The sequence below is a fragment of the Botryllus schlosseri genome, chromosome 6, assembly GCF_051294905.1.
Source record: "Botryllus schlosseri isolate E-star chromosome 6, Bs_hap1, whole genome shotgun sequence".
NCBI classification, from domain to species: domain Eukaryota; kingdom Metazoa; phylum Chordata; class Ascidiacea; order Stolidobranchia; family Styelidae; genus Botryllus; species Botryllus schlosseri.
Genome location: NC_137241.1, coordinates 1,917,933 through 1,935,857, shown reverse-complemented (window position 1 = coordinate 1,935,857; position 17,925 = coordinate 1,917,933). Strand labels below are relative to the sequence as shown.

The 17,925-nt window shown below is 41.6% G+C and overlaps 1 protein-coding gene across 1 annotated transcript; it reads right to left on the bottom strand.

The window, feature by feature from the left end:
- Window positions 1-4,794: 4,794 nt before the first annotated feature.
- Window positions 4,795-8,079, bottom strand: LOC145440908 (uncharacterized). The gene has a single exon (XM_080318681.1). The coding sequence runs from the start codon at window positions 7,512-7,514 to the stop codon at window positions 6,105-6,107; it is 1,410 nt and encodes a 469-aa protein (XP_080174807.1). The 5' UTR covers window positions 7,515-8,079; the 3' UTR covers window positions 4,795-6,104.
- Between the last annotated feature and the right edge of the window lie 9,846 nt (window positions 8,080-17,925).

Genomic DNA, 17,925 nt, shown 5'->3' with positions numbered 1-17,925 from the left:
TTTTGATCGCCTTGGTGCAGCTTTCTTTCAGATGTAGGAAATGCTGTTGAACAACCCTTCTCTGCTTTGTTTCAGGCATTTTTCTACTAAGTTCTGGTTTATCACCTAATTAGATAACTCAGCATTTTATAGATGAACTAAAATTGAGACAAAGACAATGGCATTTCATATTACATACCTTCCAGTAACAAGTACTACTAAGTAAAAACCACAGCTGTGAATACCGGCATTTGTTTCATACATAAAACCTGACTAGCTTTACCGGTAGTCATACAGCTTACAACACATACATATACTGGAAGGTCACACATCCGGTATATGTAGGACTGTACATAAGTACAGTTGTCAATTAAGATATATTAACTTATATTTTCCACCTCTAGACAGCCGCAAACTCCACTAAAGCTACATACACGCGCGTCGTCATTATCATTACTACAGAGCACTGCTTTATAATGATATCAAGGTAAACAGGCCGGGGAATCCCAAATAACAAAGCCAATTTTCGTTTTTCAAAATAAATTGAAATGAATGATCCTGATATTTTTTGCTGTATTTGTATTCGCTTAATAAAATATCATTTCTGTTGCGCTAACTATGCCCGTCGCCCATGTTAGATGGAACAACGTTGTACTGACGTAAAGTTTGAAAACGTGGTTGATAAACCGTTTGGCCCATTTTGACTCAATATTACATTCTTTGAGCCCTCGGCTACTACGAAATTTGAAAAGTGGCCAGCGGGTCGTTTGGAGTTCACGACCCCTGCTTATGACCATAATTCCACTTCTACTTAGGCAGGGATAATTGTGTTCGACTTACATGGAATTCAACACTTTTACGTGTGCTTGCCCACAATATATTACCATCACCATCACCATCTTCTTTCAACCCTAACAGTCTACTATTACATGAGGAACTCGGAAAATGATAGGTGAAACAAGCTGATTGTTTTCCATGACTTTATTGGCCACCCGACAAGTTATTTAGCGTTTGGTTTAATGTTGCCCATTGCAATTCACTAACAAATACTTCCGCAATCGTTAATCGGTAAATGCTCGAATATCATCGCTTACTTCTCGTTTCTTGCAAGCAGTCTCCTACTTAATCATCCGCCACTCATGTCCTCTCGAACCGAAAACTAGGACTGCCAATATTAGGCTTACCATATTTTGGAAATCTAAAAAGAGGACACTTTTTCAGAAATTTGATACTTGCAAAACCGGAGAAGAATTCTCAAAAACCGGTGAATTTTTCCCACTTTGTGATCGGTTGAGAAAAAAAAAGGTCATCTTCCCGCTGAGAGCTCAAAATAACGTTTTACTCTCCGTATTGCTAGGTGAATGACTAAAAAAAAAAAAAAAAAGTTCAACTTTTCGCTCAGAGCTAAAATCACCGTTTTTCACTCCGGAATACCCGCCGGAGCGTCAAATTTACAGCATATCACTCGCAATTTGCTCTAAATCTGACCTTAATTTTCAAAAAAGAGGACAAAATCTCAAAAAAGAGGACAAAGGGTGTCCTCCGAGGATACTTTCAAAAAAGAGGACAAATCCTCTTAAAAGAGGACGTATGGTAACCCTAGCCAATATGCGATGATGCAGCTATTGCGTGATATAAACCAGTGGTTCTCAACCGCCGGTCCGCGACGACTTTTCTGCCTTTCCGCGAGATATATTAAGATTTTATACCTTAATCTAAAGATGCAAGAAGTTGAAGGCTTGTCCATTGGTAAAATAAATGAAACGTCAAATTTTAAACCGATGCAGAACTTCGTGAGGTAAGATTGAGCCCGGAAACATGTTCGATTTGACTTAAAGTTCAAGCTGTCTCCGGTGACGACATGTGAGCGGCTCGTTAAGTACGAGCTGACTCGTTAAGTACGAGCTGACTCGTTGAACCCCGCAATCCGTACGACTATTCGTTCTCGATTCATTATTTTTGTGGATGGTCAGGTATCGTTGTAATCAGGTGTTTTCGTGCGTCGCATTGTACTCGTAGTAGGGTACGTCTGGTAAAGTATGGTGGGAAATGAGCGAGATGGCTCGACAAGGTGCTTGATCCTACTTCAAAACGCTTTATCTCTGGATATTTTCGAAGATAAGATTATTATTATTCCAGTTGGCGCGGTTGGTTAATCCATGGTCTTCGGCACAAAATTACTCTATGTTTATCTGGGCCAGTCAATTTTACCTCGACTCAGCAGACACTACCGTAAAATAAAATGAGTACCATCATAAACATATTTAACTACGAACAAATCCCTCAAAATTTCACTCTTTAGTACAGCACTGGCCAACCTGCGACAGTAGAAAGAAATTTGTGGACACGTAATTCAATAAGTATGTGTTGGCGGCCGTCGACATGAAAATTGAATATACGAATTGATTCCCGAATTTTTGAGATATTTTAATAAACCATGAAATTTACTTCGCGCAAGGCACGATTCTATACGACTTCATTTTTGAATTTTAATAGAGTCGTAGCGCTCTTTGCAATCTAAGCCCAGATGCGAACAGCGGAAGAAAATGATGCAGTCCATATAGAAATAACAATTTGGAATCGTGCGCTCCCCACGAAGAAATTTGTTTCTGGTATGTTTGGGAGATTCAAATATCTTTCCACTAAGCCGACAATCCTGATGGGAGGTCAAGAAATAACAACATGCCATAAAGGGACTATACTAACAATTGGCATAACCGAAGATGCATCATCTACTCTAAATTTTCAAAAATACTCACTCCATCAACTTAACAGATGAATCTGACCTCTTTGGTAGAGAAAGGATAAATATCTGATATTGATATGTGAAACTACGGATACAATGACGAAATTCCTCCGTGAATTCGAAAGAATTTTCGCGCTTCGCGCGACCATATAAGGTCCCGGTCACTGTTCGTAACATGACCACTATGTAGTGATTTCGATTCGATTAGTCTGAAATTCACCAGAAATGGACATGGAGGGATTAACGTAGGTATTTGGTGTCCAGTTGGTTCATTGCAACTGTATGTCCTGGAAGGCGGCAGTAGGCCGTTTTGGTAATCGAAATGCAGCCGTGAATAGCAAAAAGGTTGACCACCCTGCTCTAGTACCGTACTTACAGAAAACGGCAGCATGCATTACATTAGGGGCTGATTTCAATTTTTAACGTCCACCGGTCCGCCAAATACCTTTTGAAATTTTACCAGTCCGTGAGGTGAAAAAGGTTGAGAACCACTGCTATAAACCATTTAACTACGGACGCATTAGACTTCGCCGTTGTCACTAAATAGACTTTGTAGGATCTGCAGTTGTTGAGTTGGCATTGAAATGCCGGCGTAACGAAAACTGACTCAACGCGTGTGTTACTTTCAATTTTTTATATTCTCGTTATAAAATGGAGTAATAAATGTCATAATATTAGACAATATTCAACTTGATAGGCATACAGGCGTAGCTAGAGCGATAATATGGGCAAAGCAATAAAAAAATGGGGGAGTCTGAACAGTTTTCAATGGTGACGCAACGCCCCGAATCCGTCATAACGAAGTAAGTATATTTTAAGGTTAATTAGACAATTTGAAGTCTCAAATGCACCAGTGATGGGGGCGGCTTAAAAATCGACGGCGGGTCCAAAATTCACAACCCATTTTTCAATTAACTCTTGAAGATGTATCGCATCATCACGATAACATTCGAAATGAATTTTCAATGATCCCAAGCCGATGGGAATCTGTCCACGTTCGAAAATCGGTAGTATTTGTCGGTTGATTTTCATTCGATGCTGCAGATCGAATTACTTCACGGAGGCTTGCCTGTGTTAACAAAGCCAGTCCGAATTTTTCAAGTGCGATTCACTCTTGTCCTTGAAAACAATGCCCCATTGATTCAGTAACAAAGTTTGTACCATCACTTGGCGATTGTCTGTACTTTTTGGAAACCATATTCTCTTTAGTACTGCATGAGCTTCGAAGCGGTTGGTACATCTTTTCTTTATGCAATCGTCTGTCACTTCAATGATTACTGTAACTACGGTTGCATATAAAACAAAAATTCAATTCAACACAATACATGTTGAAAACATGACTCGTTTTTGAAACATGTCCTTCATTGTTGTTTTAGCTATGACGTCACGCAACTTTAAATTGTGACGCCACTGTGCAGTGACATTGACAATAGGAAAACGATGACTCCTTTGACCAAAAAGACTTCCGGCTCCTGTCTTAAACGGACCAAAAATTATCTTTGAACCATTCCATATCATGTTTGTCGACTATATTGGATGCAAAATCTCCATAGGCTCATACTGCATGTTTTTTCGAAGGTATTTACACAACTTTGGCATAATTATACAACTTTAAAAAAAATTCAAATAGCATTTTATTTAAACACCGTTTAAAACATGTTCTAAACAAAGTGCGTTAAACCACTATTTATTCCCTATTTGTATACAGCTCTATTCCCGCATTAAAATTGAATCCAGACGTGCCTCCGTCTGCAAGTGCTTGCCACAAACCTAAGAAGTACATTCTCTGACGACGAAATGAATATCCGCTCTGGCAGAATACATGTCCGCCGATCTCGCGGCCCAACATTTGGATTCCTCAGTAGGTAGGCTATACATACACCACAGCAACGACGACGTTAGCTGTTACCGCTCCAACGACATATTGTTTTTATTGGCACAATTAAAATTACGATGTGCAATAATGCAATCATGTTGGAACAATGCATGTATGTATGTATGTATATACATTTTACATCAATCGATAGTATAACGGTATGACGCAATTCTTATGAATCTCTCTCTATAACATCATGAGATATCAGATGTTTTTATGTGGTTATGATTCTGGACTACTTAAACTTCCACTTAACATTTTTTAGGCAAAAGCACTTCAGTTTTAAGACTTCAGATTTTGTTCGTTACAAATTAGTCTCGGCATATGTTTGCAGCACTGCTATGAGGGAAGAAGCCCTGTGTCACAGTAACTGGATATATTAATTGCAACTGTTTGCAATGTCATTAGTGGGGCGATTTATTGTTTACCTAAAAGCGGGGGATTTTGACCTGAAAAAATGAAAATTTTAACATTTTTCACGTTAAAAACTTAATTTGGACAAAATGTTGCCTTTATGTATGTAAATTAGGCGTCTGTGCACATAATGCTAGAAAAGTACTACTTATCATTATTTGTGGTTGTAACTGTCTGTCCTTACGAAGTATCTTGGCCTGAAAACAACATTTGACTTGAAAACTGACAAATTTTTCAAATGAAAGAACTTTATTAGAGCGAAATCTGGACGTATTAGTAATTTCAGTAGTTAAATCACGCATGATCGTAGAAATATTTAAAATTTGTTGTAGTACAACGAAAGATACTTTCCTACATTCTCGGGTAGAAAGTGTCTGTCCTTTCCTAGTAGCTTGTCAAGAATTGAGAAAGAACGCTCAACAGCAGCAGTTGTTGGCTGGCAACACTGATGTTGTGCGTATACAGCTGGTGACACACCGTGTTGCTTCATTCTGACAATCTACATCCCAATTTCTCAACATGCGCTTCTTGATAGAAGAACCAATGCCAACGCAGTCTTACTTCAGTTAGGATATTGTGGTACGTTGAGCATTATACCATGCCAACCTATTTGTTTCATTCGACCGTTTATGATTCACAATGAGCAGACGATGGGTCGTCTACTACGGTAGGCCTATATATCGGCTACAAGCTGTAAACTTCCGAATGATAAGTTCACCGACAGTGCAAACATATACGATACAACTAAATTACAGGTTGCAAAAGTATGCGACCCAGTGAACACATCTACTTCACGAAATTACTGACGTGAATGATTCTCAGATATTCACATTCTGTATCCATTTCAAGTACTTTTGACGAGTCCTGAAAATCGCAACTTCTACTTATTATTGCGTAGAAATTTTCGGTAGGGTTTCTACTTAAGTACCAACGCCGACTAGTTCTGCAACATCTCCTTTCATGCTACTATTGAGAGTAAACCTTTTCCCACAAATTTAGCAGATGAAATTTAAATATCGACATGATTTTGCATGTGGGCTTTAGGGCTTCGTAAAACGACATTCTTTTTTTACGCACATCACATATGAATTATCTCCGATCGAGATGCGTCTTCTCGTGTGATATCAGCCCAGAATTGCTAGTATATGCTTTTCCACATACCTTGCAGACAAAATATTTTATACCCAAATGCACTCGCACGTGGAATTCCAGTCCACTTTTCTGACGAAATTTCTCCCCGCATATTGTACATTGATGGGGTTTTACGTCGTAGTGTATCCCGGAATGAGATGCCAGTATGGACTTGGAACGAAATTGCATCCCACAGATATCGCAACCATATTCTCTTCCGCGTCTATGAATTTTCATATGACTTCTCAAATTCCGAAGGCGTACACATGCTTCGCCGCATATCTCGCATTCAAATTCCCTCGCATTAGAATGAACCAGAAGATGCCGTCTTAAAAACCTTTCGGAACGAAATGCCTTAACGCAAATATCGCATCGATGTTGTCTGGCGTCGCTGTGGCTTTTCATGTGTTGTTTCATCTCAAACTTAGTAAGAAACCCCTTCCCGCAAATATCACATCTATATTCGTTTGGAGCAGTATGTCTTTTCATGTGTACTCTCATATTAGAAATCGTACTATACAATTTTCCACAAATTTCGCATACAGGTTTTCTTTTATTGATGGTATGAATTTGCAAGTGTCTTCTTAGATCGTATTTGTAGTAGAATTCCATCTGGCATATCGTACATGAATATCGCTTCACGCCGATGTGACTAACTGTATGCTTTATAAGTGAAGCTTTAAAACGATACTCTTTTCCGCATACATGACATAAGTATTCTTTGACATCAAAATGCGTTTTCATGTGTTGACGCATGTCCACACCGCTAACAAAAGCTTTGTCGCAAATCTGGCATACGAACTTTTTTATAGCAAAATGCAACCGTAGGTGCATCAACAAATTACATCTGTTCGTGTATTCCTTATTGCATACCGAGCACGTGTGTTTGACGTCTCTGTGAACTTTTACATGTCTTTTAAGAAGGGAGTCAGTGCGAAAATCCTTTCCGCATATATCACATCTATATTCTCCGTGATCCGTGGTGTGAATTAACAGCATGTGATCTTTCATACCATGACTGTAAGCAAATGTTTTCCCACAAATCTCGCAAACAAAATTCTTCACGCCGATATGAAATAATGTGAGATGATTTTGTAAACTTCGTTTTCGTTTAAACTCTTTCCCGCATATTTCACATTGATGCTCAGTAACATCCACATGAATTTTCATATGTCTTTTTATCGCACCATTCCCCGCAAAACTTTTACCGCATATTTCACATATATGCTCAGGAGCAGCCACGTGAATTTTCAGGTGCCGTTTCACCTTAGCATTGTTAGTAAACTCTTTTCCACAAATTTCGCAGAAATGGTTTTTGCTATCGTCCTGACAATGCGAATGCTGAATGAATTTCCGCTTTCTCGTCATGACTTTTCAATTGTGATTCGAAAGCTTTGTGACGATAACGGAAGCCGCGAGACTTTGCAAGTATCGGCAATAGATAGACAGCTACTTCTATCACAAAACTATGGGAGTTCTGAATAAAGCATAAAACATATCACGCAACTTATCAAATAGTAAAAGATAACAACGTATCAAAGGCAACGGTTTTAGTATCGAAAGCAAAGCGCTTTTACGCGACTTCGCAAACCGACGGTGGAATATGAATCGTATAGTTGCGACGGTCAACATGTACTGCAGAGCAAATAAATTGTCTTACTGATGTAGCTGCTATGCATTTTCCGTCTACACTCACCGTTAATGGAGGATATGTAAAGAGTGGTAATGTGACACGAAATAAGTTGTCAACTGAATCAGCTACCATTTCGGGTTTATATATTTCTAAATCTGACTCTAAAGAGGTCAGTGCCTCACCAACCATGAACGTATAGCACGACACTGTACTAATAAGACAGAGGTTCTCAAACTTTCTTCACCGCGACCCAAATGTGAGTTTCATTGGCATCTCGCGACCTGAACCTAGCATATCGAAAAGATACTACGTATCACGGGCATGTATGAAATATGAAAGGCCGACACAGTCAGTTGTTCATATCGCAGATCTATGAAACATGTGTGACGAAGGTTTTTGCGAATTGGGGTGCATGGATTTCAAAACAATGAGATCTCAAAATATAACTAAATATGACAAAATATAACGAGGTAGAAGTAGAAGTAGCGGGGAATTCGATTTACTTGAGTAAGTACGGCAAGTAGCCCAAAACTACTTGAGTATTTCAAAAAAGTAGAAGTACTTCGTTACTGACCACCTCTGATGTTATTATTAGATGGTAAAAAATGAAGTGGCGCATATCACCGATAAAGGTCTGATGCACCACGTGCAAAGTTAATCGTAAAGAATAGTCAATTCATGACAAATATATAAGAAAAGGTTGAAACAATCTGATGTGGCTCCTCCTGATGTGAGCCACCTTTTCGGAATTTATTGGAGTGGTACACTCGAACAGAGCTCGCTGCACCCATGACTTAACTCATTATTTATTGTAGGCTTGATAACATACTCTGGGTATCTATTGTCAATGAAAATTTTACGGATGTACTCGAAGTCATAATTCAAACTGTCCTCAGACCAAATCATCAACGCCAGGTGGACCAAGGTGCCCAAAAAGTCGTAAAATCAATTTAATCGGCACCTTGGTCCTTCGGGCGTTGATGACTTGTTCTTGGGTACATCTGTAAAATTTTCATTGGCAATGGATACCCAGAGTATGTTATCAAGCGGAAAAAATGGTAAGTTAAGTCATCGGAATGATACCAAACCAAAAGAAACTTCCGGAATAGTTTCTCGTGAAAACAGAGATGTGTATATACATCTACTTTGGATCGACCCGGTTTCTTATCGATTTGAGAAACAACTAACTTCAGCAGTCTACCGCTGTTATCCGGCGGTGAGGATTATGGATAACTTAGCTACGGCTAGATCCACAACACCTGACTCCCGCTTGAGTACCCAGAAGCAGCTACACCGATTGCTGGTCGCTTCGTAGATAGTTATTGCATGCCAGCGGCCGGACAGCATTATGTTTGGGGTAGATTCGTTTACTATGTTGCCACTCGGAAACCACGTCTGGGGCGTGTATTGACTTTGTTGCCACTCGCACATTATATCAGGAGTATGTTCGCACCGTGTTCCGCCAATCGAATATCATGTTTGAGGTAGATTTGTACACTGTGTTGCCACTCGGACAATATTATCATTATTATTATTACAAACATGAGTGGTGCTTTTCGCCATGTATGGCCTTGTGCGCCACGGTCGTCAGGAAATCCAAATCAAGCAGTAACTAAATGAACTTATTACAACTTATCACGAACTCAGCGACGGCGGTGGACAATTGCGATGACGAGAGTAGGTTGCGTATGGTGAACAGTACATGTAACTGATTGCAATAGGTTATTAAAAATGATCGATGAAAGTCGTATTTAATGCACGATATCAAAAAGTGTTCGACTGTTTCGATGACATCGCATTCTTCGCACATCGGAGATTCCGAGCAGCCGATTCTGAATAAATGGGATGCTACTCCACTGCCACTCGGACATGGTGTCTCGGGTATGTTCGGATTGTGTTCCGCCACTCGGATATTATGTCTAGGGTAGAAGCGGAGTGTGTTGCCACTCGGACATCATGTCTTTGGTGCGATCGTACTGTGTTACTACTGACTCGGACATGACGTCTGGTGTATGCTCGCGGACATCATATCTGTGAAATGTTTGCACGGTATAGTGACAAAAATAGTCTGAATTTACCCTAGATATGATGTTCAAGTAGCACAAAGTCCGATCGTGTCCCAGGCGTGGTGTCAGAGTGGCAATACAGTCCGAATCCACCTAGACATTAAGCTGCCCAGCCGCTTGCATACAATAACTCTCTGCGAAGCGACCAGCCATTGGCAGCCGCATCTGGGTAGTGGCCACTCAACCGTGAGTGACGTGTTGCCATCCATCCCTAGGTAAGTTATCTATATTATGACCCGACCGAATCTTTATGCTGCTGAAAATATCACCTATCTCCTGCATGCCATGCAGCAGCACAATCCACACTTTGCATCCTCCGCATATGTCAGTTTCGCAGTTGACAGTTCATGAAAGCGTATTTCTACTGCTTTTCAAAATTCATTACTTTATGTTGTTTTAAACACAACATAATATTCTTCTGCTTGGAGTGATTTGGGGCCACTTCGAGTAAAATACTGCGTTGTTACTTCTACTTTTACTTGAGTAGCCTTCTTGACTACTTTGATTACTTCTAGTCTTTACTCTCAGAAAGTCGTGCGATCTAACGCATTTTTCAACGCCCCCAGTTTTATAAATCCTGCTAAAATATCCCACTTCAAAACTGGAAATTCACAACACAATCATATAACTACAAAATCACAACAATCGAAAATAGAGAAATTGCACATAAATAGCCTACATAAAAGTGTGTTGTTGTCCACGACAGGTAATTTGTAACCAGCCGACTTATCCTTTCCTGACCACACACTCATTCACGCTTTACGACTAGCAATATTTTTTTCATATGTCGGCCTATATAGCTAATGCTAAAACAAAAACTGTCCTCATAATTGCAGTGCTACGGCGCGCTATATCCACTGTATTCGATAAATGCGTCATCTGGAACATAACTACATATCCTATTTCTGGCGTTCTCAACATCAGCTTGCAGTCGCTCATAACTATATGAAGGAGCGTGGCCGCAGTTGGACAACCAATACTAGAGGCTATGTCAGCAATTCGGAGGGGAATTTGCTATGCTATTGAGAAGAATTGCAAACTGTCCAAAGTGCGGAGAATCGCAACAAGAATGAATGGATACGAAAATTGGAATAATATCCGCTTGCTATCAAAGAACGAAGATAACGTGATCATAGACGTCGGAAATACCATATAGCTCAATAATTTCGCTCTGTTAGCAAATATTGAAAATATGATATGACACCGCCAAACCAACTCATAATAATCGTAAGCTTTCATATTTTCATCCGCTCAAGACACACAATGTACAATACGATACACAATACGCAATGAGATGGGATGGCGAGATAGGGCAGACCAGTACTTCTCAACTGGCGGAACGCGGTCCGAATACGGACCTTTCCCATATTGAATCAGGACCTTATCTGCATCAATAATTATTTGACTTTTTAAGAAATCCAAATACAATACTATCGTTGATTTGCAAAAACAAAATGCAATATTTTTGTTATTTTTATTCGATTCCAGACGAACAATATTCAAACGTCTTGGTTAAAGCTATAATGCGGCCTTGATCTCAAGTTTTCAATATAATTCACGCGTACAGTGTAGTACAGTGTTGCCAATTTAGCGATTTTCGCGCTAGATCTAGCGATTTTTCATCCGGTTTAGCGCCAAAAAATATGGATCTAGCGCCTAGCGATAAATCTAGCGATTTTTGAAAAAGTATTTAGCGATTATTTAGCGCTTTTTTACCGAAAATAACCATTAAAGATCAGTTCTGGCTGACGACTGCATTAGCTATACCGGTCACCAGAGTTCGGAATCCGGTGATATATAATTACAGATTACTACCTACTAATAGATAATAGTAGATACGCAACTCCTGGCGGTTACGCATGGGCAAACAGTGTCCCTTCTTGCTGAGTAATCTAAAAGTAGCATAGTTGGCAGTGCTACATCTGGCGACCTGAACGCTGAAATTTAATATAATTGGCCAATGGCCATGATCGAAAGATGGTGTCGCAGTGATTTCGAAAATACATAATAAAATCTCGTACGGACAATGGAACCATGCACCCCGAAACAGCCCGCAAAGTCTGAAAACCGGCATTATTGCTCCAACAATGGCACCGCTGCAACACAATGAACATAACAATGACCAATTTCGTCCAGCGATTGTTCTTATCAATGCCGATTTCCAGGCTTTGGGGGCGGTTTTGAGGTCGCTCCAATGTCTGGTCATTCGTTTAAGACCAGATTAATTACATTTCATACACCGGGTTGGTCCTCGGATTATTTTCTTAAGGTCTCTACTTATAGTGGCAAACAAACCCGTTTCAATGCCGTGTTGTGTCGGGTCAAGTCGCATGTCGTGTACACGTGTGTCAAGTCGCATGTCGTGTTCAAGTAGGCCAACTCCAACACAGTTTAGAGAAGAAGTCAAGCGCATAACCACGGTACATCGCATTACGTATTCACGGACGCATCGAGTAGGGCACGCTGATATAGTGAGCGGTTATGCCTGCAAACCTGGTCAGTGTTCACGTATAGCGATCGTTGCGCAAAGCGATCTGCTTTATCGAAATGCACTGCCGTTTTGTCCCGGTTAGATATGACTATTACGTATTATGAACTATAAATATGATAAGTGACTTTGGCCCCAGACGAGTAAAATATAGCTGAGAAGAATATATCGATATATTGGTTCAATTTAACACCTTTAGCACCTTTTGCAGATTTAGCGCTATTTTTTAGCGCTTTTTTCTCAATATTTAGCGCTATCTAGCGATTTTTGACACCAGTTTTAGCGATTTTCTTCCATCCGGAGTTGGCAACACTGGTGTAGTAGGCTACAGGGGTGTCAAATATTCGGTCCGCGGGCCGCATCCCTCCCGTCACCGTCAGATGATTTCAATTCCGATAGATTGAAACAGTGAAGCCCAGAAAAAGACCCTTATGAAAGAGTGCGCTCACAAAAAAGGGAAAGAGCAAGAAAGATCCGCGGAATGGATAAGACCAACATCGAAAAAGGAAAAACGACTAAACGTCTTGCGAGTATTGTGCGGGACGACGTGGGGTGCCTCAACGTCATGCCTGCTTACACTGTATAGAGCGTTAATAAGCCCACTCATAGAGTATGGTTTCGAAGCATATTTGATGTCCACAAAGTCCGTAGCACAGGGTATCCAGAAGATACAAAATGCAGCTCTTAGGATATGCACGGGAGCTATGGCTTCGACACCCGTATACGCGCTTCAGCATTCGTGTGGCGAAGCACCAATACATTTAAGACATTACCAGGCATGCATGAATTTCTGCGCATCAATAAAGTCGCAAAATAACAACCCTTGTGAAGCCCTGGTCGAAGACGCCTGGCAAGAAATCTTCCCAGATTCTGAGAATTTTATTACGTTTAATATGCTTACAAGAAACGGGCTCGTAGATCTCCACATTGAGAAAATAAGACCATCGACTATGGCCCCTTGGGAAAATCCTGGATGTACTGTAGACATAGGTCTTTCACGGGAGATCAAGAAATCAGATCACCCGGAAATCAGCAAACAAACTAGAGAAGAAGATATATACGCAAACTACAGGGATAGATTACACGTCTATACCGACGGTTCATAGAGTGTAAATGGCTGTGGCGCCGGTTTTTATATTAAATCATTCGAGGTTTCGCATAAATCCTCCCTAAATGTCAGAATATCGATCCTAACAGCAGAATTAGTCGCTATAAACGAGAGTCTTAATTGGATAATTGATGTCGTGCGCCGAAGATCTATACCAGGCCTGCGGCATTGCAGTTTTATCAGATAGTTTGAGCGCCTTAACTATGCTCAAAATTCGTAAAACCAGTAATGCACGCGCTATAGTCGAGGATATTTTAATTTCATGCAGATATCTTGATCGTAATGGGATAAATATTACATTTATTTGGATTCCAGGTCACTGGGGGATTGGATTCAACGGTATAGCCGATGAACTCGCCAAGGAAGCGGCTACGTTTCCAACACAACGATCATCCAGTGACATCCCACTCTTCCTACCAGAGGCCAAAATAACTATCAAAGAACCAACTCACGAAAGATGGAAAAACGAATTTGAAACGAATGATTCCGAAAATATCTACTAGCGAATTCACGCCGCACATGATTGTAATGTACTAACTTAAGACTTTATTCATGCGAACATAACAGAAGGTCCTGACGTGCAGGGCAACAGAAAACGAATGACTATCGTCGTTTACTCGACGCAGTACAACACAATTCAGTAATTGTAATCAAGTAATAATAATGTCCAATCACGATACACATCATCTCCCCTCTTTCATCCGAAGCGTACTGTACATTCACCCCGGGATATAACGTTCAGGGCATCGTCGATTGCGCGAACTTCGACGTGGTTGATTGTGGTTATCATCCATCTCCCACTTCTCTCCCTCCTCTGTGGTTGGCGAAACGTGATCCATTCTCAGAAATCGTCGATTTCGCCACCATATCCGCCCGCTGCTCAGTTTAACCAAGTAATCCCGAAACTTACCAATGGCAACAATGATACCGCGATGATGCCAACGTTTGGTGATCGGGTTTTGAATTCGAACGGAAGTTCCTATTTTGAATGGCGACAACGGATGTGCATCCCTGTTATAATGATCCTCATTGTACGTCCTCACAGCCGCTGCTTTGGAATCACAATCTCGAGCTAGTTTATGCCACATTGGTGCAAACAGCTTGTGATGTGCCGGTAAACAGGTGCGAAGTGGGCGTCCGAAAAGAATTTGTGCCGGAGAACGTCCGTCCACTCTTGGCGTGTTTCTCCACTCTAGCAAACCTCGCTGAAATGAATCTGAAAATATATCCCCATTGGGCGACGTTTTAGCCAAAAGATATTTCATGGACTTAACGGCAGCCTCCGCAAGACCATTTGATTGCGCGTAATGCGGCGTCGATACAACATGATTAACACCCCATCGGTCCATGAATTTTCTGAAGTCATTCGGAGAGAATTGCGGTCCTCCGTCGCTTCGTAAACGCACTGGAACACCTGTGTCGGAAAAGAATTTGCGAATTACTCTGATTACCTGACGAGAGGTTGGATCCTTGTCCCATTCACAGATGCTCGGCCAACCGGAGTACCTATCGGTGTACACGAGGTATTTCTTTCCGCAATATGAAAAGAGGTCGGTTGAGACATCTTCAAAAACTCTGCTAGGAGATAGCTCAATTTCCATTGGCTCTTTTGGTAAACTTGGCAAATATTCCTGGCATCTCCCACATGACTGTACCACATTCTCTATGTCAGTGCTCATACCTGGCCAGTATAAAGTTTGTCTCGCCCGCCTCTTCATTCTGACTATGCCTTGATGAGCATCATGCAATCGTGCAAGCGCTTCTCCTTTAAATCCACACGGGACTACAATTCGCGCATTGTATAGAACCAAGCCATCGTCTATACTTAGATCATTCCGAATCTTCCAATACGGCTGCGCGGCAGTAGGTGCGTTTTCGCATTTAGCAGGGAACCCCTTTCGGATAATCTCGATTAATGACTGATAATTATTGTCAGTGAGTGCAACTTGTCTCATGCGCGATAAGACCGGGTCTTCCAGTGCGTTCAACGATCCACCCGCTTGCTCGCTTCTGAAAATTTGGCTCTTGATCGTGAGATGGCATGCCATGCAAGCGGCGTCGTCTCTTTCCGCTGCTTGATCCTCTCTTGTTGGGTCTTGCACTGGCGCTCTTGACAATGCATCAGGAATGGCATGAAGTTTTCCTTTCCTCCACGACGTCGTAAATACAAATGCAGATAACTTCTCTTTCAGTCGCTGAGTCGTGGGTTCTCGATGGAATCCAACGTTTGGGCATTTAGAATGGAAACTAGCGGCTGATGGTCGACAACCACTTCAAAATGCTGCAATCCTGTCAGAAATAGTTTGCATTTGCGTGCTGCCCATACAACTGCGAGAAGCTCCAGCTCTACCATCGCATATCGCGATTCTGTCTCACTTAGAAACCGGGAGCCGCATTGAACCAGTCTCCATGTATCACCATGCAACTGTAATAGAGCGTATCCCAAACCTCTTGTCCTGGATGCATCTGTTTGCAAACTCGCGGGCAACTTCGGATCGAATGTTGCTAATACAGGCGTGTTAGTCAATGCTGCTTTCGTCTTCCGAAATGCGTCGGCCTGTACTCTTGACCAGATGAATTCATTTCTCGTTTTGAGTAGACAGCGAAGAGGCTCTGCCACTGTGCTTATCTCCTTCGAAAATTCCCCTAATTGATTCACCATTCCCATGAAGCTACGTAATTCTGTAATGTTGGTTGGAGCCGGAAATTCTGTAATCGCCTTCACTTTATCAGGATCTACAGATATTCCGTCCTTGGATATAATGAATCCAACAAATTTGACTTCGCTTTTTGCAAATCTTGTCTTTTTACGGTTCAACGTTATTTTATTTTCACGACACCGCTGCAGCAAACTCCATACTCGATGGACGTGTGACTTGAAGTCTTCGGAATGAACGAGAATATCGTCAACGACTTTTGCAACATCCTGGAGCCCTCTCAGTGCTTCGTCCCCTCTGCGACAGTATTCATCTCCCGTTGAAACTAAGCCCATTGGTGCGCGCAGAAATTTGAATTTTCCCCAAGGAGTCATGAACGTAGTGAGCAATTGAGAGTCCTTCTCTAGCGGGAGCTGCCAGTATCCGTGTGTTGCATCAAACGTGCTCATGTACTTCGTGTTGTTCGGTATCTGCGCGACAGCTTCCTTTGCTGTCACCAAAGGGTATCCCGGACGTTTCACGAACTTGTTCAATTTGGTCAAGTCAACACATAAACGTATACCTCCACCGGGTTTCTGAACCAGTACCATCGGATGACACCACTCTGTGGGCGAGCTGCCCGGTTCGATAATACTCTTGACTATCATCTCGTCGATAAGTTTTTTCGCATCTTCCCTTTGAGGAAACGGAACCGCTCGTGCAGCGTGTATGGCATAGGCTTCAAAATTTTCTTTGACATGTATCTTCATCTCAGCACCCGTCATAGGCGACAGCTTGGCATCGTTAGAAAAAACGTCTTCAAAATGCTGGAATATACGTTGCTCGATTCGACAGATCTCAGCCATGTCCGGTTCTGTAGGTATATCACCGATAACCTCACGTAACATGTCTCGTTTATCGGTAACTACTTGTTTCGCAATAGGTAATGGAGACGGATAATTTGCCGGAAGAATTCCAAGCTCCCTGCAAACATACCACGCAAGCATCGCTCCTTCGCAATCATTGCAGATGAGAACTTCGAGAGTCACCTTTCTACCGCCGTATTCCATCTTCAAAACAACATATCCTACGCATTTCATCGGTTGTAAATTTGCAGCGAGGACAGCGTCGCAAGGCGGCTTGGAATAATCAGCACGTTTCAATCCGATCGACATGATCCACTCTTCGCACGCGATTGAAATTCCCGCTCCACTGTCAGGCAACACGGCATGCCGTCCCAAATTACGATCTCGAACATCATACACAGTAATGAATACCGATGGTGGTGCTCTTCCAACGACACGCCCCGATAGATTGTAGCATGTTATCACCATATTCTTCGGCAAGTTTGTTGCTTGGCACATTCGAGAGAAATGTCCACTCTTTCTACAAGAGAAGCATATTGCCTCTTCTGCTGGGCATCTAGCGGCTTCTGCATGAGGTAGCCCACAATTCCGACATGTGTTCGCCTCTTTGCTCGCTGGTTTCCTGCTCCTTATGACTTTGCTCACAGTATGCCCATTCCATTCTGAACTTGCAGTCGCCAAGGCTTGGTCACCTATGGATGCCGATTCCATACTCCGACATATGTCCACAGCTTCCTTCAAACTGGGAAAGGATTTGGTTTGCATCAGACGTTTCCTCACTTCTCCTGATATGACGCCTGAAATAATGCGTGTTGTCAAACGCGTTTCAAAACAATGCTTGCAAAGTTCGGAATTATTGGCAATCTTCCTCAGATCCATATAAAATGAGTCAAAGCTTTCGCCAGCTCGTTGTTTGCGTTCTTCAAACTCCACTCTATCAAGAGCAACATTCCGCTGATCTCTCAAGTATTTATAGATTCGT